Here is a 25,938-nt window from a genome sequence, read left to right on the forward strand (position 1 = left end):
CAATCTGTGTTGGGCATTAAACTCACCTTATTTCTGCACTTTGAAGTCACAGGTAGGGTCGGGTGGGGCAAACTAATTATATCGGAAGCCTAGGTAGGGTGAGGGGCAGACCCAATAATAATAATAATAATAATAATTAAAATAATATAATAAAATAAATAAATAATAAAATATATATTTATATATATAATAACAATAACAATAATAATGATAAAAATAAATACATAAATAACAAAAAATAAAAAAATATTTATAATAAATCAAAAAAATAAAAAGATCCCATGACCCTCCCTGAGTCCTCCGACACACACTCCAGCATCTTGAAGATGTAGCCGGAGACCCGGCGTAGCTCGGTGAACATCTCAGGCTCGGGGGCTGCTTGGACCTGGTCAATCAGGAAGCCCCGATACTTCAGCAGGATGGCCATGGTGCTGGCCATGGAGGCTGCCTGGCCTGCCGCCAGATAGGACTTCTCCAGGAGCGAAGCAGTCTGCCTGCAGGCTGGGGAGGGGAGCAAGGGCTTCGCTTCCTTCTTCTGGCCTGGAAGCAGATGGTCCGCCACAGCCTTCTCCAGTGGGGGAGGATGTTCGTAGCCCGATTGGGCCCCTTCCACGATGCTAGACCAGCACTTAAAGCGTCAGATGGGGGCCTCAGAGGAGTAGGGCTTGGTCCAGGATCGCTGAACCTTCCGCTGCACGTCGGGACAAAAGGGCAGGCTGCCCCGTAGCGGCGTCTCAATGGCGCGGAAGTAGGAGGCGGAGAAGATGTCCTTCTCGTCGGTAGGGGGCGTAGGCCAGTCCTACACGAGTCGCGTATCTCGAGAACCGTTTGTGGGATCGACTTCATGGGGAGTGTGCTTAGGAGCAGGCGTGGACTGCATAATCGGGCACGTCGGGCAAATGCCCGGTGGCGTAGCCTGCAAAAAAAAAAAAAATGTTTGGTGCCCACAGTCAGGCCACTCACTGAACAGCAGGCCAGGCACCGCCTACTGGTTTACTAGTGGTTTTATTACTTTATTAGTTAGTCTGAAGTAATAATTACACTTCAGGGTTAAAGTGGGTGCATCTCATTGTAAAATTGGACTCGGCCCAAATTGGGCTTCAAACGGCCCAAATTTTTCGCGCATCGGCCCGTGTCGGCCTGGCCTGCTTGGTATCTAATGCCCGGCCTGAATTATGATCCCAGTCCGCCCCTGCTTAGGAGGGACCTCACGGAGTGCAGTGTGTGTGCGGGGGTGGGGGTGGAGTGCCCATGGGGTTGTGCTTTGGGGGGAACGGGCACTGCACTAGTAATACGTACAGACTGGTTTAAACATATACACACGCATGCACTCAGTCAGACTGCCCTTGAGAAACCCCAATCCTACCCTTCTATGCGTAACCGCATCCCCTCATCAAAAAAACAAAACAATTATTCTAACACAAACGCACAATAAAAAACTTGACAACACATAAATACGTGGGTTACAACACATACAACAAACACATTATGAATACATAAAGAAAACACTAAAATAAAAGCAGACAATAACAATATATGATTTACAATGGCATCTCAGTATGACAACACTCTCTAACACATTGCATTCAGGCGATGTCTCGTCACACACATGGTCTATGGGTTAGCTTGGGGGAAAACGCGGTCCTGGCGGAGATCTGCACTTTTCTAGTTTACACCCTGTTTTTAGTTGAACTGTTCCTTTAAAGGAACACTCCGCCCATTTTCAACCAGCTTTGTATGATTAGAACATCAGTAGTATATCAGAAAACTGTAAACGGTTTTGAAGTCTGTCATTTAATTTGACAGTTATTGAGTGTTAAAGTGTGGACCAGTGACATCACTGGTCCACACTAACTCAAATTAATAACTCATTAACTCAAATCAACTCTCAATAACTGTCAAACTAGATGAATGATGAATAGTTTGACAGTTATTGAGAGTTGATTTGAGTTAATGAGTTAATATACTACTGATGTTCTAATGATACAAAGCTGGTTGAAAATGGGCGGAGTGTTCCTTTAAGAATCTCTCTTTCAAAAGACACCTGGACAAGAAGTAACAGTGCCATGGCAGAGATCAAAGTTGCAGACAACACACAAAAATCCATAAGCAAAGATACAATCAAAATCACCTTATTGAATGTATGTAAAGTCAAAATGTACCATATAGACTATGCACGCTCCACTAGCAGTCCAGTAGGATGAGGAGTCAAGCCTATATGGATCTTGACTAAACAAAGCACAGACAGCTCCTTATTGAGTCGACCTAAAGACTCTTGGTGATCATCACTCATGTTTGGCTATGAAATATTACCTCACAGACAGAGGCTTGGCTCAGGTGGACCAGCTCGTAATGGGCGTCCTGGCACCCCACCCAGCAGCTGTGTGTGTGTGTGTGTGTGTGTGTGTGTGTGAGACACCATGACCACTCATCCAAGCTCCACACCAACACAGAGGATCAGGCGTGACTGTGTGGAGGTAAGCACCCTTTTACCAAGAAAAGTCTACATGAAATATGATTTGCATTGGAATAGATAGAGATAGAGAGATGGATAGATATAGAGAGATGGATAGATAGATAGAGATAGAGAGATGGATAGTTATTTTTGCATAGCAAAATTTAGGCAGGATTTTCATAGCAAGACGATTTGCATTGGATGCTTTGACAGACTCATCATTTTTGTAAATTACAAGGTCCAGTTGAGATCTGTGCAAACTGTATTTTGGCCTGAATGAAATATGACATCTCCTTCAGGCTCTGAACAGACAACAGCATCATTAAATCTCAATACAATGTGGGTGTGGTCAACTTTTTTTAATTTGCTAACTCACTCTAATTTAGCCATGCACAAATCCAAGGAGAACAAGCAAACCAGAGGCAGAGAGACCAGTGTTTCCTCAGTGAGAGAGAGTGAGGAGCAGCATGGTCAGCAGGGAAATCGGTTTCTGTAATTTAGAGTACATTATTATATGGGTAATATTGTGATATGGGACGAGATATCATCTTCGATTTTGGATAGCTTAATATTGTGATATGGCATAAGTATTGTCTTCTCCTGGTCTTTAAGGCTACTACAGTAAAGTGATGTCATTTTCTGAAGTTACCAGACTGTTGTTAGCTGTTCCATTATTTGCCTTTATCCACTAAAGTCATTATATCCACATTACTGATGATTATTTATCAAACATCTGTAAATATTTTGTGAAAGCACTAATCAGTCATCCTATGATATTGTCACAATATCGATAAGAGGTATTTGGTCAGAACTGTTGATTTGATTTTGTGCAGCTTCGATTCAGTAAAAGATGATGTTGAGGTTCATGTCTTATTTGGCTGTTCACCTGACAAGAGGCGACACTGGCTCCACCACTGACTCACTTTGCGGCAACTATACGCAGATTACGCACGCCTCCTCAGCCCTTTCCCACACGACTCAGGGTGGATACCTGCAATGGGACACAGCACCCGGAATTATTAAAGAAAACTACGGTGTTTACTTTTGAAACAGCACATAGATCTAAGACACAGCTAGATTTGGTGCTTCTTCCTAGGAACGTGCAGCACTTACAAATGAACGATCCCACCAAGGAAACCCACTGTTATAATAAAGGAGCAGGTCAGGGGACATCTTCAATTGATATTCCCTGAAGACTGCAACACTAATGGTGTGACTCGCCAGCCACTGCCTGCACGACAGCTGCATTTCTCATACCTGCCAGATGGAGGAGCTGTTCTGCACTGTTAGCTGCATGCTGTGTACTTTGAGTGGGGGGATCCAAGTCAAAAACAGGTAATAGAACTTTCCTGGTCTTTTCTAACATAAAACAATGTTTTGGATGGTATTTCTCACTCATCATTTGAGATGTTTCAAAGGCAAATATGTGTCATATCTACAGCTCCAATCTCACTACTATAAGGCAGCCGGGGGACACGCGAAGTGCGCAATATTTCTAGTGTCAGATAATAACCCAACTTCTTCTTTTGAATCTACCCGTTGGGCGAATCTTCAACCAGTCAAATAAAAACAAGACAAGTGATTAAGTTATTGTAAAATTATATTAACAAGCAATCTTTCCTCAATTTGAAATAAAAAAATATCAGCAAATAAAGGCAACATAGGACAGATGTGTATAATGCTTAATGCTCACAGGGGGGCAAATGAAACAAAATGATCATCACATTTACAAGACTGCTGCTAAGTTTATAATAATGCCTACTAGAATCAGTTTAGAAAGCTTTGACTAACTCTGAATAACTGGGGCAATATACGTAGTCAAAGATTGTATCAAAATATAAAAAAATTGGGGTAGGTGGGGAAAGGGGGCGGGGCCAAGAGAACAACCAATGGTACAGGAGAGGGGAATATGAACGACCAATATGAATGAGAGATTACAATGGGCAACTCATTCACAGCCATTTTCATCATAATCAACCAAATTGGAAAGAACACAGAAGGCTACGACGATGAAGAGCACAGAGTGTTAAGCACAGGCAGGTCAAGAGATATACACCACGTGGTAAAGCAGGTCCACGTGGTAAAGCAGGTGTCCACAGAGATATACACCACATGGTAAAGCAGGTGTCCACACAGAAGAGAAGAGCAGCACTAGGTAGTATGTTGTACACAGATTCTCAGCATTCATGCACTCACTTCTTATGCTGAAGTTTGGCTTCCCTTGACAGAACAGAACAGAACAGCAGTCCAGCTGTTTACATTTAAGAAACAGCGGAAAAAAATAAAAATAAAATAGGAGTGCAGAACAGCATTGCTCTCTACAATAAAGAGACCGGAATTGATCAAACTGGATCAATTTGACATTTTTCTAAAACCCGAGCACCTACAAAGTGTGAAAGGTCGTCACAATAAAAGCCTCGTCATGTCAGATGGTTTCCTCTTAGAAACCTCTTTAAATAGTGGGGGGGGGGGGGGCGGGCACTGGGAAGAATATTACATCATCAGAGTAGACGGCAAATTCAGAGTTCCCGTGTCACGGGTCAGCTGACTTGTGACACAGGAAGTAAAATGACAAGAGAAAAGAGTTTTTCCTAGCTCACAATGCATTATGCACACTCTCCAGTGTTTTTAGTGACAAAAGCGTAGACATTTTCTGCACGTCTTGCACCACAATGCAACAATTAAAAAGTACAAGAGGTAAACTTCGACCATTTTTTCTTTGCTTTGGGGGAGGGGAAGGAAGGGAAGGTGGGGTGGGGTGGGGTGGGGGGGGCTCTGCAAAGAACTTAAAACGTGTCATGTATGCATTTCAGTAGCTGGTTTCGTCACACTTGGGGTCGTGATGAATGGAGAAATTGTCCTTCATTTTGAGCAAGGAGCAGTAGTCGCCAGCCATTTTGTTTTTCTCCGATCAGCATTCTGGCATTTGCGTGGAACCAAAATGGCGCCTGTCCCTGATTCGGTGCTGATGTGTTTGGCCGTGTCTTATAGTGAGTTCAGATCCTCGGAATGATGGCAAATAAGTGAAGGGGGCGGGGTCACACGCTCATCGTCATGGTAGGGGAGTACTATACGGAGGCACAGAGAAAGAGAGAGAGGGTTAAAACACACTCCACACACACACATCTCCACACACACACACACACACACATCTCCACACACACACATCTCCACACACACACATCTCCACACACACACATCTCCACACACACACACACACATCTCCACACACACACATCTCCACACACACACATCTCGGGATGGGTATCGTTAGGATTTTATCTATAGCGATACTGCTTATCGATACCATCCATGATTTGGTCCAAAAGATAAAGACATGACATGAAAAGAAGTGAAAAGATTAAACTTTTTTTTTTTTGGGCAGAGATAAATTAAAATCCTGAGAAGAGCTATTTCACCGCTGTGCGTAATGATGATGATTTATTAAAAATAAGTCACCTATGTAGTAGACTGAATTGAACCAAAATACATAATATACTGTAACAAATACTAATATTAATATAGACACAAACACTAATGCTAGTAGTGATACTAACACTAACAGCACTAGGACAACACACGGACAACGTCACAGCAGCCAGACTGTGTTGGGAGCCGCTAACATTAGCCTTTACATTAGCCTTTACAGCTTTAACCACACCGTTTTCCCCACATTCACTCTCACTAATTAACAATGTAGAAAGTTTAACAATGTAGAAAGTTTAACAATGTAGAACGTTTAACAATGTGGAACGTTTAACAATGTAGAATGTTTAACAATGTGGAACGTTTAACAATGTGGAATGTTTAACAATGTGTCCACAATGTGGAACGTTTAACAATGTGGAACGTTTAACAATGTAGAACGTTTAACAATGTGGAACGTTTAACAATGTGGAACGTTTAACAATGTGGAACGTTTAACAATGTGGAACGTTTAACAATATAGAACAGTGAAACGGTTGAACAAATGATCATGTTTGGACACCTTCTCTGGCCTGCCTGTCTCTTCTCCCCTCCCTTCTCTCTCTTCCTCCATGAGCCCTTAGCAATCAGTGCCGCAGCGCCGCCCACCGCGCGTTCTGCCATCATTAGGGGACGCTTAGAATTAATTAAAGTTCCATAAACACCGATAGCAGCACCGTTTGTCGATGGAGCTTATTGATACGTCGGTACTGACCAATCAGGAACCGATTTAGCACCGGTTTTCAATAGCCATCCCTACACACATCCCTCTTCACTGCAACCAAGTACTTGTTGGTCGAGTGCCCGGGCAGCTCTCCACAGTGCCACTGCAGTCAATGATGCTAATATGCTGTGACTGTGGCTTTACTACACGCTCAATAGCGCTCTACCTCCGGCTTCATCAAAGCCTTGTTATCGTCAACAGGGTTAGGGTTAGGGACGTCTGACAGCTCGCTGAGGAGACGAGTGGGACTCACGTTCTCGCTCTGAAAGGAGTGGAGGAAGTTTCCACTCAGCTCGCCGTCATCCCTCGGGGTCCCAGGAGGATTGCTAATGCCACTTAGATTGTTTGGGGAATTCTGGACAGAAAGAAAGAGAGCAGCACAGTGTTGTTTTTAAACTGTCTGATCCAAGACACAGCTCTCTAAATGGACATAATCTTTGCGTGATTTACCTTGTTCAGTCCGTCCATATCACCAGAGCCTATGAATGAAACAAACATGTTTACATTCCATGAGCAAGAGAAAGTTATTTTTATACAGCAGCTCTATTAGAAGAATGTTCCATCGGCCATTACTGAAATATGGCTTGGTGGATAAAACTGTGACCTTAAAAACATGAACGTGCCGTAATATTTCCATGTTGTGTTTATCAGCGTGTGGGTAGTCTCAACGCCTGACCCATGAGAGTTCTTACGCTGATACACTACGTTACTGCATGCTGCAGAGCTCTCTCTGGGTCTGGGACACTTTCCCTCAGCCAGCTGGTTATGGGAGGGAACCGTTCACTTGGCCAGTCATATGCCAGTGATGGATTCAGTCCTCCCCAATCGGTAACGTCTTTGCGATCAGACGACACGGAAGGCGCAGCCCATTTTTGGAACCGCTCTCTCATCGGTGCTACGACCTGTCACTCATTCAATTTCAACCTGCCTTCAAAAACCAGCAGTGGCTGTGAAGTGGCACAGACTAATTTATGTAGTATGCAGAGCGCAGCGATTCAACGTAATATTTGAGTCTGGGGAGAGACTAGCGTGGGGCTAGTCATGGTGTTGTGTTTATCAGCGTGGGGCTAGTCGTGGTGGTGTTGTGTTTATCAGCGTGGGGCTAGTCATGGTGGTGTTACCTAGCGATCCGTTCATGTGGTGTGGCTCCATGCCGGCCATGGCCCCCAGGGGGCCGTCAGAGCCGGGGCCCATGGGGAACTGGAGGGGAAGCGAGACAGCACGGACTTACTCAACACTTGTTCACAGCACAGTTAAAACAGTCAAGTGAGCAGAGAGAGGCCTACATGAGTGGATGTATTGAGAGAGGCCTACATGAGTGGATGTATTGAGAGAGGCCTACATGAGTGGATGTATTGAGAGAGGCCTACATGAGTGGATGTATTGAGAGAGGCCTACATGATTGGATGTATTGAGAGAGGCCTACATGAGTGGATGTATTGAGAGAGGCCTACATGAGTGGATGTATTGAGAGAGGCCTACATGAGTGGATGTATTGAGAGAGGCCTACATGAGTGGATGTATTGAGAGAGGCCTACATGAGTGGATGTATTGAGAGAGGCCTACATGAGTGGATGTATTGAGAGAGGCCTACATGAGTGGATGTATTTACTCCTGCTTCCACTTAGAAATAAGAGCACTGACTGAATACAGAATAAAATGGTACTTTGAGATCAGGAACAGTTGAAACAGGATGTTGGGGCAGGAGGACAAAAGTGCAACGGGATAACTGCATTTCCCCAGAGAGGGGAAGCTTTTATTTGAAAAAAAAAAAATCTGTGATGAATAATATCCAATGGAATTTTATGCACACCTACTGGCACAGCATGACAGACATACCCATTACCGTTTTTGCTGAAAGAAGTCATGATGGATGGAATGGATTTTTTTTAAGCATTTGTTGAAAATGTGTATGGAAAAACGGCTAATAATAAGGTGAAATATGACAGAGATGAAGCTTGCCTCTTGCTCAGAGTAGGGATGCCACGGTGTGGACATTTTCCCACCGGGTAATAAACACGTGACAACACCGGTGTTACCGGTGACACCGTAAAAATAAAGGTAAACAAGCTCTGTAACAATAGGATTGTTAGTTCCTACTAGTGCATGTTGTTCCGGGGAACAATAACAGTGAGACACCAGTCGGATATCCTTATGATGATCACAGCAGCTAGACTAGAGCGAACGTTACGTTATATGTATGTTGATAATAAAAGTTTTAAAGTAAGCAAGAGTCTATGCTTTAACCGTCCATTCTGTAGGTTCATAGAGACCCAAGAGTCGCTGCTGCTGTTTAAAGTACTAACGTTAGCATGGATGCTCACAGTCATACAACACTGGCTGCCTCACAACTCATGGCTGCATCTGAGTCGAGACAACTTTTCAGACGCCCGTGGAGACAATCTTTCTCAAAAGAAACTAACGTTAGCGACACATCTGGAGACTTTTTCTGACATGGGATTAACATTTACCAGCAAGCAGGCAATGACTGAATGTCACGCTCCAAGCTATTGGTTTAACTCCGTCCCAGTAGCGGGCTGGACCAATCAGCATCCAGAGGCAGCTACGGGGCGGGATTTAGGTGCGACAACAGCGAGAAGCGAGCCCGTGCTAGACGGCGATAAGACGGATGGTTCATCCAATCACCTACCAGGTATTTTTTGAACGCGCCTGCCCTTTTCTAAAGTTTCCAAAGACAAAGTCCAACATGGTTCTGCATTAACAAACATCTGGCAGCGTCAGGTTAGGCGTGGTCAGTCACCAGCACTCCTTTTCAGTGTGATGAGGCGCTGCAATGAAGCAATCCTCAATGTTTCTGCCAGAGAACAAGGCTATATGCACCCACGCCCTCCTAGAACGTCTATGTAATGCAAAGATCACACTGAAATATGACAGATCCAGTCGCACAGCAATGTGCGACTGGATCCTGGATTTCCTGACAGACCGCCGCCAGGTGGTGAGGGTGGGCAACCTCACCTCCTCCCCACTGACCATCAGCATAGGAGCGCCCCAGGGATGCGTCTCCAGCCCCTTCTGGTATGACCTCTACACCCACGACTGCGTGGCGACTCAAACCTCTAACACCATCGTGAAGTTTGCAGACGACACAGCAGTCGTGGGGCTGATCTCGGGGAGCGACGAGACGGCCTACAGAGAGGAGGTGGGGGCCCTGGAACAATGGTGCCAGGACAACCACCTCTCTCTGAACGTCTCCAAGACCAAGGAGATCATTGTAGACTACAGGAGGGGGGGGGGCGCACACCCCCCAATCACCATCAACGGCACAGTGGTGGAAAGGGTGGACAGCTTCAAGTACCTGGGAGTCAATATCCACCAGGACCTGACATGGGCCGGCCACACCGCCACTGTCGTCAAAAAGGCCCAACAGCGAATACACGGACTCAAGCGCCTGAAGAAATTCGGGCTAAGGAAAGAAATCCTCAGGGACTTCTACAGAGGCACCATTGAAAGCCTGCTGACTGGCGGCTTCACCACCTGGTACGGGAACTGTACCACCATGGACCGCAGGGCGCTACGGAGAGTGAGACGCGCGGCACAGCACGTAACAGAATGTGAGTTGCCAGATCTGCATGAACTGTATAAACAGCGGTGCCTCAGGAGGTCCCTGAAGATCATCAAAGACACAAACCATCCCCACAACAGCCTGTTCTCCCTGCTACCCTCAGGGAGAAGATACAGGGTTCCGAAAGCACGCACAAATCGCTTGAGGAACAGTTTCTTCCCGCAGGCCACGAGACTCCTTAACATACACAAATAGTGTAGTAGCCGCACTGTACCGTACTGTAGCTGCTACCACTACGTATGTCTAACGTTTAATTGTATGTTTAATAAGGAATATGCTATTTGCACCTGTATGTCAAATACGCCAAATTTAAAATGCCGAGTTTAATTGTATGTTTAATAAGGAATATGTTATTTGCACCTGTATGTCAACTACGCAGAATTTAAAATGTTTAAGCACGTCTAAAGTATGCACCCGACACGTGCACCTATGTGCAGTGAATATGCCACTGTCTCTGACTTGTCTTATCACTATACTGCCTTATGCTTGTTGTGTCTCTTGTTGTTTTTGCACCCATATGCCCTGTTATATTTGTTATATTTGTACTATTTGCACTATGTTGTAAACGGAGTCCACAGCACAAGAATTTCACACGTGATACTTGTACCATGGAGTGACAATAAAAATCTTGAATCTTGAATCTTGAACACTACTCTTTCCACCTCTGGAAGCAGCACAAGATGAACCACTTCTCTGAGAGAGGGAGTGTTTCACACTTACACTGTTCCGGTTGCCGGGTCCAGTGTTGATCATGGTGTACAAGTTGTCGCCAGAGTTGTTGGAGTCTGGAAATGTAAAGTTTGTGATGAAGCATAGAAACAGTAATGGTTAAGGCATGAAAGAGTGGACTTACCTCGCGTTCATGTGCTCCTCGGATATATATATCGTATTTACGAGTTGTGAGTGCATGAACGGCCCTTCAATGTCGTATTTATTTACAAGTGGGAATTTCCGAAATTTCGATGATACACGAGTTTCCGTGTCACCAATTGACTGTAAAAAGTGAAATACATCCGTTATTCTGTTCATAGCGATCATTTATTTTAGTAGTTGCACATTATGGCCTATGTAGCTATAGCATAATGACCCACTACTTGCTTTTGGTAAGAAAACAACCTTACCTCTGGCGTCCTTGTTTGTTGCTCTTTCTGACCAAGAGCACTTGAACAGTGTCCTGTCATAATTAGCACGTCACCACTGGTAAACACGATATATCCGAGGTGCACCTGAAGGCACCATTAGAGCGAGGGAGTGAGGACTAACCTGCGGGGCTGGGCATGATGGGAGTTCCTGGGGGACCCCCTCCTCCAGACGCCCCCTTTGGAGAAGCACAACATGAGGACATTACAAATGGATGTGTAAATCATCAAGTCTTAAATAAGACAGTCTGCATGTAGATTAGAATGTTTCTTTTCCTCTGTTGAAATTCAATCCTAAAGTGCTTCAGTCTCGCTGCATCACCAGATTGCCCATGTGACCTGCGGAAGTGAATTATCCATTCATCTTCCCCAGAGACGTTTGTTCAAGCCCTTCTTTTTTTATATTGAACCTTTATTTAACCAGGTAAGTCATTAAGAACAAATTCTTATTTACAATGGTGACCTGACCTCTTTAAAGAGCTGACTTTGACAAAGCAAGTGATGCAGCTATGGGAGGGCTTCTGGTCTGAATGAAATGCTATATGGTCTCTCATGATTCTGAATAGAGCTGAGGCGCTGGGTTTGTCCAAGTAAAACCATTTATAATGATTTTACGAAAACATCTATGGGAAAATGAATGGGGAGTGAAATCCCTTGGGGCCCATGCCGAACCCAGAAGAGGGCGTGACTTAGGCACTCTATAGGCTAAGATGCCAGGATGTGTTCTTACCCCGTATGCACCGGGAGAGGGTGATGAGTAAGGCATCTGAAAGCACAAACACAGACATTAGAGAATGGCAATACAAAGACCTTCTTCCATACCTCAACACGTTATCTTTCATCATCTGAACATCCTTCTATAACAGCATCACAGCTGTCTGTCTAACTCTGTGGAAGGCACGACACATTATACTACAATTACACCCCAGACTAGAACTTTGGAGCATTAGACCACTGCTGCTCTGACTGAGAACACATTTGGCTGCAATTTGAACCAGCATTGCTCTGTGTGTGTGTGTGTGTGTGTGTGTGTGTGTGTGTGTGTGCACGCACGCGTGCGTGCGTGTGTGTGTGGAAAAAAAGCACTCACAGAGTTGGCATTGTTGGGATTGGGCCATGGCCGACCGGTCCCTGGGCCCCTAAAGGGTAAGAGTAATAGACACCACAATTAGATATTGCATTGACATTTACACTTTCATGAGAATATATGCATATTTAACACAAATTAACTGAAGGCTCACATGTTCACTCCTGGCATACCGGGACCCATGGCGTTGTGTGGAGGCCTCATCCCACCACCAAAGTTCTGGGAAGACAACCAATGATGAGGGGTCTCATTTATAAACAAGACAGTAGCAACGGTGTAGCTTCCACTCTGTTGGTGGCTGCAGTGTGGCTGCAGTGTGGTTGCAGTGTGGATGCAGTGTGGATGCAGTGTGGATGCAGTGTGGATGCAGTGTGGATGCAGTGTGGTTGCAGTGTGGATGCAGTGTGGTTGCAGTGTGGATGCAGTGTGGATGCAGTGTGGTTCCAGTGTGGTTGCAGTGTGGTTGCAGTGTGGTTGCAGTGTGGTTGCAGTGTGGATGCAGTGTGGATGCAGTGTGTATGCAGTGTGGTTGCAGTGTGGATGCAGTGTGGATGCAGTGTGGATGCAGTGTGGTTGCAGTGTGGATGCAGTGTGGATGCAGGGGGATATGTGCTAACTTGGCTCAATGTTTATGCGTGTCGGAGGGACCGCTATTCACAATGTCAATAGAGTACCACAGGGATGACCTATTTTTGTAGGCATACCCAAAAGTCCCTGCACTTCCTGGTTCTTATGCGTAAAAGTCAATGGGATTTTTGGCTACATGGGCAAATGAGACCATCGGCCAGGAGAATGGATATCGATTAGTTGTTATTTACATGCATGCGCTGCGTGGGGGACGGGGGTTACACTACGGGGAGAAGGGAAGCCACTACCTCGGTGGCCACTCACCAGGAAAGGCCGCGGCATCGCTAAACCCCCGCCTCCGGCCTAGCGGAGCAGACGTTACACGCAACTACAAGGACTTCCCGAGCAGCGGACTTTTTCTCTCTCAAAACAATTGAAAACCACCGTCATGTTAAAGCTGAGCAAGGAGATCGATTTTATTTCACCAGAGCCGAAGGCAGCAACACAAAAGACTGATGGAAATAACAGAAGAGAAGGTAAGCCCCACTAAACTGGTATTCAGCATTGACAGACAGTATCCAGACACAGTAAACATGATTCTGCCTGACCAATCAGTCGTCTGCAGTGTTTTCATGTCACCGTATGGTACCGGCTGGTCCACAGCCATAGAAGAACCCCGACAAAGCAGGGACTAAAACTAGCACGACTCAACCCGGGCTTTCCAGGTTTTTGAGCAGTGGAATGAGACAGAAAAGCGAGTCGAGCTGGGCGGGGCCGCGCTGATACCAGCGGTGGAAATGGGCCATTTTTGAGTGGAGACACCTACCTGAGGGCCGGGTCCCATGGGCCCCATGCCTCGAGGGCCGCTCATTCTCTGCATCGGCCCCAAGTTAGGATGGCCTGGAAGGAGGAAGAGACAAAGACACAGACAGACAGTCAAGTTAGGATGGCCTGGAAGGAGGAAGAGACAAAGACACAGACAGACAGTCAAGTTAGGATGGCCTGGAAGGAGGAAGAGAGACAGACAGACAGTCAGGAAATAATTGTCTCTGCTCCAGAGCGGACAATCCCATTGAGGAGGAGTGCTGGTTCTCACCTTGTGGTCGTGTGGGGTCCATGTTGGGCAGCATGGGGTGAGGGCCTGGGCCTCCGCCTGGAGGCTGGAGGGGAGAACAAGGTAAGTGAACAGGAATCCTGCTCAGCACAAAGATATGATCAAACGATCGTTTGAAAGTAAGTCCTGTGTGTTCAATGGATGTGTGTCTGTGCATGACGTGTTGAAGCTCTAGTAGTAACTTTTGTAGTGAGGAACTTTTTTCTCCCCCTTCTGGCAGTGAGTATGTGCACTGCATTCATGTGCGGTCGGAAAAATGAGTTCCCGACCGTTGCCTTTGGTCTACCACTGGTGGCACTGGTCCACAACTTTACTCAAATCAACTCTCGATAGCTGTCGGGCGTCCGGGTAGTGTAGTGGTAGATTCCCTGCCTACCAACACGAGGGCTGGGCAATATAATCGATATGGCAATAATATCGCGATATTTTATTTCCCGATACTGTATCGATACTTGGACACCAAGTATCGCGATATTAAAAAAGGCCATGCCATGCCAGGCCTCTGCATCTGGTGATTCCCACCTCTAATCGATACTGTATCGATATTTCCCATATCGGTGCGTTCAGTAACACTCAACTCTCAGTAGTTTTGACTAAATTTGTCCACTAACTTATCAGTATAAAGTGATGTACATATTATTACACTACCTGGGTGGTACACAGTGTGTTGTATCTTTAGCTCTATTATTTAATTTTGAGTAAATTCTGTAGAATATCGCAATATATCGCAATATGTATCGCATCGCAATATATCGTGATACAATCGTATCGTGACCGAAGTATCGTGATACAATCGTATCGTGACAGAAGTATCGTGATACGTATCGTATCGTGAGATCCTTGCCAATACCCAACCCTAACCAACACGAGGGTCGCAGGTTCGCGCCCCTGTGTTACCTCCGGCTTGGTCGGGGGTCCATACAGGCACGATTGGCTAGGTTTGCGGGTGGGAAGCCGGAATGAGGGTACTTGTCCTCTGGTCGGTCGGGGGGCACCTGTTCGCGACAGAAGGGAACTGGTGGGAATAGCGTGATCCTCCCACGTGCCAAATCCTGCCGGTAAAGCTCCCCACTGTCGGGTGAAAAGAAGCGGCTGGCAATTGCACATGTATCGGAGGAAGCATGTGTGGGTCTACGGCTCTCCCCTGATCGGCAGAGGGGGTGGGGCAACGACCGGGGCAGCAGGGGGAATTGGCCAAGTACAATTGGGGGGAAATCAGAAATAAATAAATCAATAAGTGTCAAATGAATGTTTGCAAAACGGTTGACAGTTGTAGGAGATGGTTAGATGTGTAGGATTATGGGAAGAATTAATCAGCATTGTTTTCCGGTGGTGTCCCTTTGAGCATAGTAGCACACATGGTGTGTGTTGGAGGTTTTACCTGGTTTCCCATCCTAATGGGGGGACCTCTTGGACCTCCAGCGAACCGAGGCGACATGAAGGACTACAGGAGAAAAACAATGGCTCCATTACATTTCAATACAAAATAACATGCGTGTGTGTCAAGTACAGGACCACATGAACTTCTCAGGTATGTGATCTATATCTAGTATCTACACATACTTCTCTATAAGTACTGTATGTGTGTGATTATTCACAGCTGCATCAAGCCGACGCCAAAGCATGAAGCATCAGCAGTGAGAACCAGCAGACAGCAACACAGAGAGAGAAGCTGGGTTTCCATCCAAATGTATCGCAACTTTTAATCGAATTTTCAGAAAGTCGCCAAAATAAAATGCGAAACAACGCGCGTTTCCATCCACTGTTATTTTGTGAATTATAGAGCTGTCAATCACCTCATGTTTGAGGCTGTCTGAGCTGCTGATCAGCTGCTAGACCTGATATACAGCTCTGTTAAACACATCTAACGTTATTCATTTAAAGTTTCTTGATGATCTACAAGTAGGCTAGACAAAGGTACCATAATGCCATACGATACACCAGACTTTTCCGCCTCCCTCAAGCGTGAAAAAGTGTTTGCGATATTTGGAGGTTTTTGCGAATTAGGCAGTGTTGGAGAAAAATATAAGTTCCATGCCATTTCCTAATCAATAAGCTATAAGCTATAATTGCATACACATAATTAATGCTATGAGTCATAAGTTCCATTGGCATTTCCTAATCAATAAGCTATATTTGCATACACATAATTATGCTACAATAAGTTATAGGGGTGTCACAATATATCGTCCCACGAAATTTCGCGATAGTAAAACGTCACGATATGTATCGTTGAGATGAAATCTCATATCGTGGGTAAAAAAAAAAAAAAAAAAAAATCAAAAATAGACAAAGAAACGTCTTTGTTTGTTGAAGTTCAATGTGTGGAAAGTAGTTCAGTTGAACAAGTCTCTGAAGAGACACATGAGAAGTTATACAGGAGAGAAACCATTCAATTGAGTTTCTGGCAAAACTGTTTACTTGACAGGAAAAACTGAAGATGCATAAAAAATAGACTAAGAAGTCTTGTTGTTTGAGTTTGAAGAAAAACTGAAGATGCATAATGAGAATTTATACTGCTGAGAAACCTTTTAGTTCAAAGTAAATCTAAGTGACGGTGTAACTCATTCTATTTCAAGATAAGCCTTATCTCCAATCTCATGTTTTTTCTAGTTGTTATTGTAATAACAATTTCCCACAACAGCATGTTTTGTATTTGTGCATTTCAAATAAAATACTACTTTTCCAGTCATATATTGTCATTATTCAAGTTTAAAAAAATATTGTTAAAATCGTATCGTATCGTTATCGTGAACCCAGTATCGTGATACGTATCGTATTGTGAACTGAGTGTATCGTGACACCCCTAATAAGTTAACATGACATGACATCTCACACATATAGATTTACCCATGGCAGAGGACTTCTCCTTTTGCTGAGACCTTGGGCAGTGCATCGTGTCTAATAAGTAAGGGGTAATGTATTGTGAGCCGGTGATTACTGCCGAAATAATGACCGACAGGTGAATGATTGAGCCCGACGCGCAGCGGAGGGCTTAATCATTCACCTGAAGGTCATTATTTCCAGTAATCACCGGCTCACTATACATTATCCCGCTTAGAACATGGCCTACAACTAAATTATTTCAGTAATCTGACAAAAATAATTATTCAAATAGATTTTTTAATAGCGTTTTCAACGACAAAGCGGTTTCATTCGTAATTGGCACACAAGACACCACAGCTGCAACTGGTTGGCCTAATTAGTAGTGTCTGCAGACAAAATGCTCTTATCAACTGATTAATCCAGGTGTGGCAGAGCAGCGGTCGGTTGTCGAGAAATAATGACCGGTGAATCTTGTTGATTGACCAATCAGAATTGAGTATTCAAGAGAGCCGTGTTCTAACAACTGATAACAGTTTCCCTGTCAGACTCAAGTGGACGCACACACATTCCCCCCTCCCCTCTGCTTTTCCTCCTTACAGTATAAAGCTATGTTAAACTGTCAGTCATTTGCTGAATATTTGACTCTGTATAACGTATCAGAATGTGTACATTGAGATTCAGCCCTCTGTCAATACATATTGCCAGAGAATGTTATGGTAAATAAATATACTTTCATTAAGACATCTTCCTGGACTCCTGGTTTCGATTAATTTGGTTTAGGCTAGATCAGCTGTTATATATACATTTAGCGGATGTAGAATGGTTAAAATTCCATTCTCTATCAGGCAGCGTTTCCACTCAGTTTTTTATGCGCAAATTGAAATTTCGCATCAAAACAGGTGGATGGAAACCCGACTAGAGAGAGAGAGAGAGAGAGGGAGAGAGAGAGCGAGCTTTACCTGACTGTGACAGCAGACAGCAACACAGAGAGAGAGAGAGAGAGAGAGAGCGAGGGAGAGAGAGCGAGCTTTACCTGACTGTGACAGCAGACAGCAACACACAGAGAGAGAGAGAGAGAGCGAGGGAGAGAGAGCAAGCTTTACCTGACTGTGGGGTCCCATCATACTGTTAGGGGGAGGAGGCTGAGCATGAGGAGAGCCCTGGGGACCAGGAGGACCCTGCTGTGGCATCGCACAAAATGGCAGGAAGGAAGAGAGAAGGAGTGAGAGAGAGGAAGGAGGGTGAGAGAGTAAGGAGGGTGAGAGGAAGAGAGAGAGAGCCAGGAGGGTGAGAGGAAGAGAGAGAGAGAGCAAGGAGGGTGAGAGAGAGGAGGGAGAGAGTAAGGATGGTGAGAGGAAGAGAGAGCAAGGAGGGTGAGAGAGAGGAGGGAGAGAGAGCCAGGAGGGTGAGGGGAAGAGAGAGAGAGAGCAAGGATGGTGAGAGTAAGATAGAAGGAGAGAGCGCAAGGAGGGTAAGAGGAAGAGAGAGAGTAAGGAGGGTGAGAGAGAGGAGGGAGAGAGTAAGGAGGGTGAGAGGAAGAGAGAGTAAGGAGGGTAAGAGGAAGAGAGGAGAGAGAGTAAGGAGGGTGAGAGGAAGAGAGGAGAGAGAGTAAGGAGGGTGAGAGGAAGAGAGAAGGAGAGAGAAAGGAGGGTAAGAGGAAGAGAGAGGAGAGTAAGGAGGGTGAGAGAGAGGAGGGAGGGAGTAAGGAGGGTGAGAGGAAGAGAGGAGCAGAAAGAGAAGTGAGAAAAGGGGGAGGAGAGAGAAGCAGGGTTACTGCAGGACAGAGGACAGTTGGAATGAGCCAAAGAAAAAGCTAAAAGCTAAAAGACACAGAGGGCAGGTAACCCTAACAGCAGGTCTGCTCACTTTCTGTCCCAGATGCAGGAAGCAACAGAGTGAGCAGAGAACAGCAAAGCCAGTGACATGAAGGAGAGAAGGGACACCAGATGGAGAGGATGTCTGCTCGTTGTACCTGTCAGTCAAGACTCAAGGCACTAAGAAGTCTGCTGCATGTCATCACTGCTAATTTACCCCCCAATTAACAGCATCAATTAAGCTCTATGCAATTAGCCTCACAGCATCCCTAAACAGCTGATGCTGCTGATCTGACAGAGTGAGGGCCCTCATTGAGACTCCTCTCAATGGCTTCTGCTATAGAAATGTGTGAGGTGTGTACGTTACATTTACTCGTATTGCTGAGAAAGTGTGTGAGGTGTGTACTTTACATTTACTCGTATTGCTGAGAAAGTGTGTGAGGTGTGTACGTTACGTTTACTCGTATCGCTGAGAAGGTGTGTGAGGTGTGTACGCTACGTTTACTCTTATCGCTGAGAAAGTGTGTGAGCTGTGTACGTTACGTTTACTAGTATCGCTGAGAAAATGTGTGAGGTGTCTACGTTACATTTACTCTTATCGCTGAGAAAGTGTGTGAGGTGTGTATGTTACGTTTACTATTATCGCTGAGAAGGTGAGGTGTGTACGTTACGTTTACTCTTATCGCTGAGAAAGTGTGTGAGCTGTGTACGTTACGTTTACTAGTATCGCTGAGAAAATGTGTGAGGTGTCTACGTTACATTTACTCTTATCGCTGAGAAAGTGTGTGAGGTGTGTATGTTACGTTTACTATTATCGCTGAGAAGGTGAGGTGTGTACGTTACGTTTACTCTTATCGCTGAGAAAGTGTGTGAGCTGTGTACGTTACGTTTACTAGTATCGCTGAGAAAATGTGTGAGGTGTCTACGTTACATTTACTCTTATCGCTGAGAAAGTGTGTGAGGTGTGTACGTTACGTTTACTCTTATCGCTGAGAAAGTATGTGAGGTGTGTACGTTACGTTTACTAGTATCGCTGAGATAGTGTGTGAGGTGTGTACGTTACGTTTACTAGTATCGCTGAGAAAGTGTGAGGTGTGTACGTTACGTTTACTCTTATCGCTGAGAAAGTGTGTGAGGTGTGTACGTTACGTTTACTAGTATCGCTGAGAAAGTGTGTGAGGTGTGTACGTTACGTTTACTAGTATCGCTGAGAAAGTGTGTGAGGTGTGTACGTTACGTTTACTAGTATCGCTGAGAAAGTGTCTGAGGTGTGTACGTTACGTTTACTCGTATCGCTGAGAAAGTGTGTGAGGTGTGTACGTTACGTTTACTCGTATCGCTGAGAAAGTGGACCAAAGACTGTAATACCAAATTGGCTTCCCAGATATGAACATGATCATATTCACCTTATGTTCAGACCTTACAGTGGACCAAATTCTTCCGGGTCCGTCTAACACTTCCGGCGGTCACGGCGCAAAATAAGAGAGTTGTTTTTGGAGCGGACAGTGAAGGGGTAAAATAAATAATGTAGCCTACTACTTTGAGCCGTTACACAGCAAGCAAGCGAGTATCCACTGTTAGCCAGGTCAGATAACGTTATCGTCGACAATGACGAGCACTTTCTTGTAAAACATACCTGGACTCCAACAAAGAAAGCTTCAGATAGTTGTCTCTCCTCCGAGGCAGCGCGAGCCATTAACGTCAATAAAGACCCGCAGACGTTAACGTAATTCCCTGGAATGCGAGACTTAACGAGCCAGTTACATGGCTTTGCATTCTTAGACATTGCCATTTGCTTTTATTTGGTATGTTACATACAATTGGCTAAATTATTAGTTAATTCAGAGTTAGATGATATTGGAGCAGCGCAGCCATTTTTTATTTTATTTTATTATTATGTTTAGCCGGAAGTTTTGGGACGGCCACACAACCAGGTCAAATGGGCGTGGCTACATAAGGTGAATATAATGAGTCAGTGCATTCTAATCAGTTGGTGGATTTTAAGTGCAGGGTTTGGTGGGAGGAGGCGGAGCAACGTTGCTGTTATGTCACCTCCTCCAGCCGCTTCCACACAGTCGCCTGCCAAGAGTTGCTCCTCACGAGGTATTGATTTACAGTGTGTGCTGCACCTTTCCATTTCTCCATTAGGGAGAATGGCCAGGGCAGGCCTGTCTGTTTACTACAGTGGAGACACCACGTCTATGATGTTTACTACACATTCACAAAGCTAAAGGCACAGCAGTGCAGTGAGTCACAGAAAGCTGAAGGCCTGACAGCCACCAGCCCCACTAAGAGACAAGGGACAGGTTTGACATGAAAGCAGAATATTGCAAAGCAAATATGTAAATTTGGCCCATACAGTTTTCCCATCCAGAATCCACCCATGAGCCCTCCTCCATATGCATTTGGTGTATAGGACCGTTCACAAATCATATTAACAACACTAGCATAATGTACATGAGCATTTTGGAGTCTCTACCATGGAATGTACCTGCAAAACAGTCACATGACCATGAGTGCATAGGAGAGAGGGGGAGGGGATTTAGGACTATTAAGGCTCCATTCACACAGGATCAGGTGCTGCGGTGAAAACACCACTCCTCCCATTCATGTGACTGAGGGGAGGCTCCTCCCATTCATGTGACCGAGGGGAGGCTCCTCCCATTCATGTGACTGAGGGGAGGCTCGTCCCATTCATGTGCCTGAGGGGAGGCTCCTCCCATTCATGTGACTGAGGGGAGGCTGAGGGCTGAGGAGACGTTACGCTGTGGTGGCCATGGCCAATCACAATCTGACGTCACACTGCAATGACCAATCACAGCCCGACATCACACTGTCTGCAATGGCCAATCAAAGCTCGACGTCACGCTGCCGTGGCCAATCACAACCCGATGTTAGGCATGTGTCAGTGTTATTTTTTTTAGATATTATTCTTCAAACCACACCGAACCGGTATACCGAATCTTACCACTAGGTGTCGCACTTTGAGCAGTGCTTCCCAGTTTAGGGATAAATGACTGTAGTGATACTCCAGTCCACTTGGTGGCGATTATGCACCTCTAAGCTGGTTTGCCAACTACCAATAACTAAATAAAAAGAAGAAGCGTGGTTTGTTTATTAAATGAACCGTCAGCAAGATATATGGTGTCATATTCATATATGTGACCACATGTCCATCATCAGCGCGAAGTTATGTTCCTCTCAGTTCAAAACTTGAAGCGCGTTTCTCAGTTTGTTGTAGGCTACAGCTCAGGCATAGCAACTTTAGAGAAATACATTCGACCTGGATTTAGCATGGATTTTAAAGACTTCTATTCTACTGTTTTGAAGGACACCCATCTTAGCCAGGTGAGTGGTGACTGATGTCCGATTTATATTCTTCAATGCGTTTAGAACACGAACAAAACAGGATGTGCGACCGCTGAGTAGCTAACAGCTTCTCGCTGTGTAACGTCAGCAGCCTCGCCCTGTCTGTCTGAGTTACCTGTGTCAGTGTGTTAGTAGATAGGAATGGGACAGTAAGCTTTTAGAGAAATACAGTATATTGTCGGTTCAGCTGGTTGGCCTGAAATCAAACCTGTTTAAGCTCATACACCGGACCGGACAAACCGGAAATCGCACGCTGCGGTGGTCAATCACAACGTGACGTCGCACTGCGGTGGTCAATCACAACCTGACGTCGCACTGCGGTGACCAATCACGCCACGGCCGCGGGAAGAAGAACCTTGTTTATCATGTAGCATTGTAGCATTCTGCTGTTTACAGAACAACTGTCAAGATGGAAGAGAGACTGACCACCATGATGTACACCCTGCTGCCCTGAGGGAGTACAAAGAGGTTCATCACCGTGCAGTCGCTTGGCGTTGTTGCTTCTTCTTCTGTTTTGTTGTTTAATTAATGGCGGTTGGCAAACTGCTTTAATATGCATGACCGCCACCTTCTGGATTGTATGGGTTAAAGTTCACAATATGACGTCACACAAAGCCATGTAGTGACACTCCCACACAGCTCCACAACCCTCCCTTGATGTCTGCAGCGCCTGCTCCTGTGTTCTGCGGCCGAACCCTCATGAAGACAAAGACTGTGTGGTGTGGTGGTGTGGTGTTGTGTGGTGAGGTGTGGTGAGGGACTGACCTGGAAAAAGCCGGGGGGCATCGGTCCTCCTGGCATGCCCTCACCAGGAGGCATCCCTCCCATCACAGGACTGGGAGCTGCTGCTGCACTCTGGGGACAGAAGAACACAGACAAACCACCCATATCAGAACCTCTCTGTGTGCTACTACACAGCATGAGATTATATTTTACTCTTTACAAATATGGAAACCTCACATGCACAACATGAACCTTTTACGGCGAAGGAAACCTAATCTATCAGCCTGCATCCATGAACCAACGCTGACCACAGGAAGAACACATGGGAGGAATCTAATAGACACCCGTTACTGAGCTGATCCAAGATCCAGTGGATCAGATAAGCCTCGCTGGGATTGGCTGAGTCAGTGGCTCCAGAGTGCTGCTGCACAGCAGGGGCTCGCTGGGCCCATTTCCTGCTCAAACCGCAGCCCCTAATTCACTAATGTGCCATTTGCTTCGGTCACACGCTCCTAATTGACTTGAGTTTTTCTTCCCTGTAGCTGAAGCAATCTGAGACAAGCTGATGTCTTCAGCTTCCAAAGGCAGAACAACACTAAAGCAATCTGAGACGAGCTGATGTCTTCAGCTTCCAAAGGCAGAACAACGTCTTGTCCACAGCTCACTCACATGTATTGTATACACAAACACATGTCACCACACAGATGTACCACCAGCACACGCCCTCACATGCACGCACACAAACTAGAGACGTGCTGATTCTGGGCATATACGATGTTTAACCCATTGATACCTGATGCAGCATTTGCGTGTATATCCCTCATTTGTGTGCGTATCCCTTTAAGACCGTGAACCGCGTTAACGCGGTTCGTGGTCTTAAAGGGATACACACACAAATGCTGCATCAGGTATCAATGGGTTAAAGTAACAATTTGGCCGATAGTTGATGCGGATACAAATGTTTCTTTTGTTTGTTTGTTTTGTTTTTGTTATTATTTATTTCCCCTTTGTGATAGGGAAACAAAGAAATCTTCATTATAAAAAAATAGGGATGTACCGATAAGAAAAGTTTGGAGGATACCGATAACAGAGATTAACATTGCTGTTGTAGCCGATAACCAATATTAAGATTGCTGTTATTTTGTTCATCGGATCGATCAAGATATTAAAAAAAAAAGAATTAACTCATTCCCCGCCAGAGTTACAAATGAAAAGTCACCAGCCACCGCCAGGGTTTGTGAGCATTTTCAGTGATTTTCCACAACCCACAGAATATTTTCTTCTATGACTATTTCAACACTGAATATCCCAAAAGACAGAACAAAGCCTGTACTTTCATGGGGGAAAAGTCTTTTCTCCGTTCTTGCGTTCTCGAGTCGACACATGAATGTGGGTTGTTTTCACCGACACCAGAAAGCTGAAAAAAACTGTCTTTTTGTGCAGCAAAGTGGGCCCCCGCACCGGGGCGGGTCACACTCTCATCTTCTCCGTGAGAAGCTGGTGCTTCCTGGTACTCGATGTCTGGAGGTCTGGTGCTTCCTGGTACTCAATGTGTGGAGGTCTGGTGCTTCCTGGTACTCAATGTGTGGAGGTCTGGTGCTTCCTGGTACTCAATGTGTGGAGGTCTGGTGCTTCCTGGTACTCCATGTGTGGAGGTCTGGTGCTTCCTGGTACTCGATGTGAGGAGGTCTGGTGCGTCCTGGTACTCGATGTGAGGAGGTCTGGTGCGTCCTGGTACTCGATGTGTGGAGGTCTGGTGCTTCCTGGTACTTGATGTGTGGAGGTCTGGGAGCATATCTGACAGCCGAAATTGACACTATGTGAGGGTTTACAAAGCGGACGGCTGATCTAACTGACAGGAGCAGTGGTTGGTGTGCGTTTACCAGTTTATTGTGAAAGAAATCCTTCAATGCCGGGGAAGCGTTGATTCTGAAATAACGCAAATGTGCGTCTATGGCGGAGAATGAGTTAACATTGGCCGAAAATAAAAAAAAATACTGAACTGTTTTACAGTCTTTCAGCCCTTCATCACACGATCTTTGAATGAGCACAAATTTAATCAGACACATTTATGAAACATAACCTTTCACGTGACAAAGTTTCTATAACTGTTTCAAAAGTCATGTTAGCCTGCTATACAAGTACTACCTACTCACAACAGATCACCGGCCAACTGCCATCCACTGCACCCTCTCTAAGGCCATGTTCAGACTAGGAGGCCAAATCTGATTTGTGAACTTTAGTGACCTATTAATGACTTTATCCAGATTGGTTTTATGAGTCTGGACGCTCCAAGTCTGATTTGTGTCACTTGTCCCAAACCACATATGGAGGTAGTTTCCAATCTGCTTTCGACTGATGTGACTTCAGTGCGGACGCGCAGATCCACCAAATCTGATTTGAACGTCACTCACAACACGTCATCAAATGCTTCTGCGCAGGAAAACCACGTCACCAACATACGTATTTACTGACGCCCACGTCGTTACCATAGCATCCCATGATAGGCTGTTTAGGTCTGGACACACACATCCGACTTGAGAATCAGATTTGTGGCAGTGCGGACACACTCCCAAATCAGATTTGGGAAACCAATCAAAATAATGATGATTAATGACTTTATCAGCGAATCGGATTTGCCTGTAATGTGAACATGGCCTAACTGGGGAATCGCACTGGTTGCATTTGCGTTGCGTTGTGGCTGTGCTCTGGTTTTGCTACATGCTCTGTGCTCCGCCAACACTAACCACGGCTCCGCTCCGCCAGACAGCTAGAGTGACGAGACCGACAAGTTCTCGCGGTGAAATCGTGCTAGACAATTTGTATGTGGGATAAATACAACGACAAACAGGCAGAAGATCATTGTTCCCAACTGGAGAAGCAGAGGAGGGGTGGACTTGCTTGGTGTTGTCCTTGTAAAAAGGATGTGTTGTGTCATATATTATTTTGTGGTTTTCCACTTCAATGATTAACTTTTCCTCATACATGTTTGTCCTCTGGCTTGATATTGAATGCTGTAAACACCTCTGCCCTGTTGACTCCATGCCTGGCTCCGCCAAACTTGCTGCAGCT

At 45.3% G+C, this 25,938-nt stretch overlaps 1 protein-coding gene across 3 annotated transcripts in view; it reads right to left on the reverse strand.

Annotated features, from left to right (window-relative positions):
• Positions 1–4,048: 4,048 nt before the first annotated feature.
• Positions 4,049–25,938, reverse strand: part of ssbp3b (single stranded DNA binding protein 3b) — a 39,424-nt gene continuing 17,534 nt past the window's right edge. Inside the window, exons 5-18 of one of the 3 annotated variants that reach the window (XM_083647954.1) lie at positions 22,909–22,998; positions 18,064–18,138; positions 15,516–15,578; positions 14,117–14,180; positions 13,847–13,920; positions 12,608–12,672; positions 12,457–12,505; positions 12,097–12,132; positions 11,491–11,545; positions 10,948–11,012; positions 7,766–7,844; positions 7,095–7,123; positions 6,898–6,999; positions 4,049–5,523 (exon numbers count right to left, since the gene is read on the reverse strand). In XM_083647954.1, coding sequence (XP_083504080.1) covers positions 5,494–5,523; positions 6,898–6,999; positions 7,095–7,123; positions 7,766–7,844; positions 10,948–11,012; positions 11,491–11,545; positions 12,097–12,132; positions 12,457–12,505; positions 12,608–12,672; positions 13,847–13,920; positions 14,117–14,180; positions 15,516–15,578; positions 18,064–18,138; positions 22,909–22,998 — 876 coding nt within the window. In that variant the 3' untranslated portion in view covers positions 4,049–5,493. Of the gene's footprint in view, positions 5,524–6,897; positions 7,000–7,094; positions 7,124–7,765; positions 7,845–10,947; positions 11,013–11,490; positions 11,546–12,096; positions 12,133–12,456; positions 12,506–12,607; positions 12,673–13,846; positions 13,921–14,116; positions 14,181–15,515; positions 15,579–18,063; positions 18,142–22,908; positions 22,999–25,938 lie in introns of all 3 variants that reach the window. The other 2 variants (XM_083647953.1, XM_083647955.1) reach the window with 2 other exon arrangements.

Source organism: Poromitra crassiceps (assembly GCF_964638095.1).
Source record: "Poromitra crassiceps genome assembly, chromosome: 12".
Lineage (NCBI taxonomy): Eukaryota > Metazoa > Chordata > Actinopteri > Beryciformes > Melamphaidae > Poromitra > Poromitra crassiceps.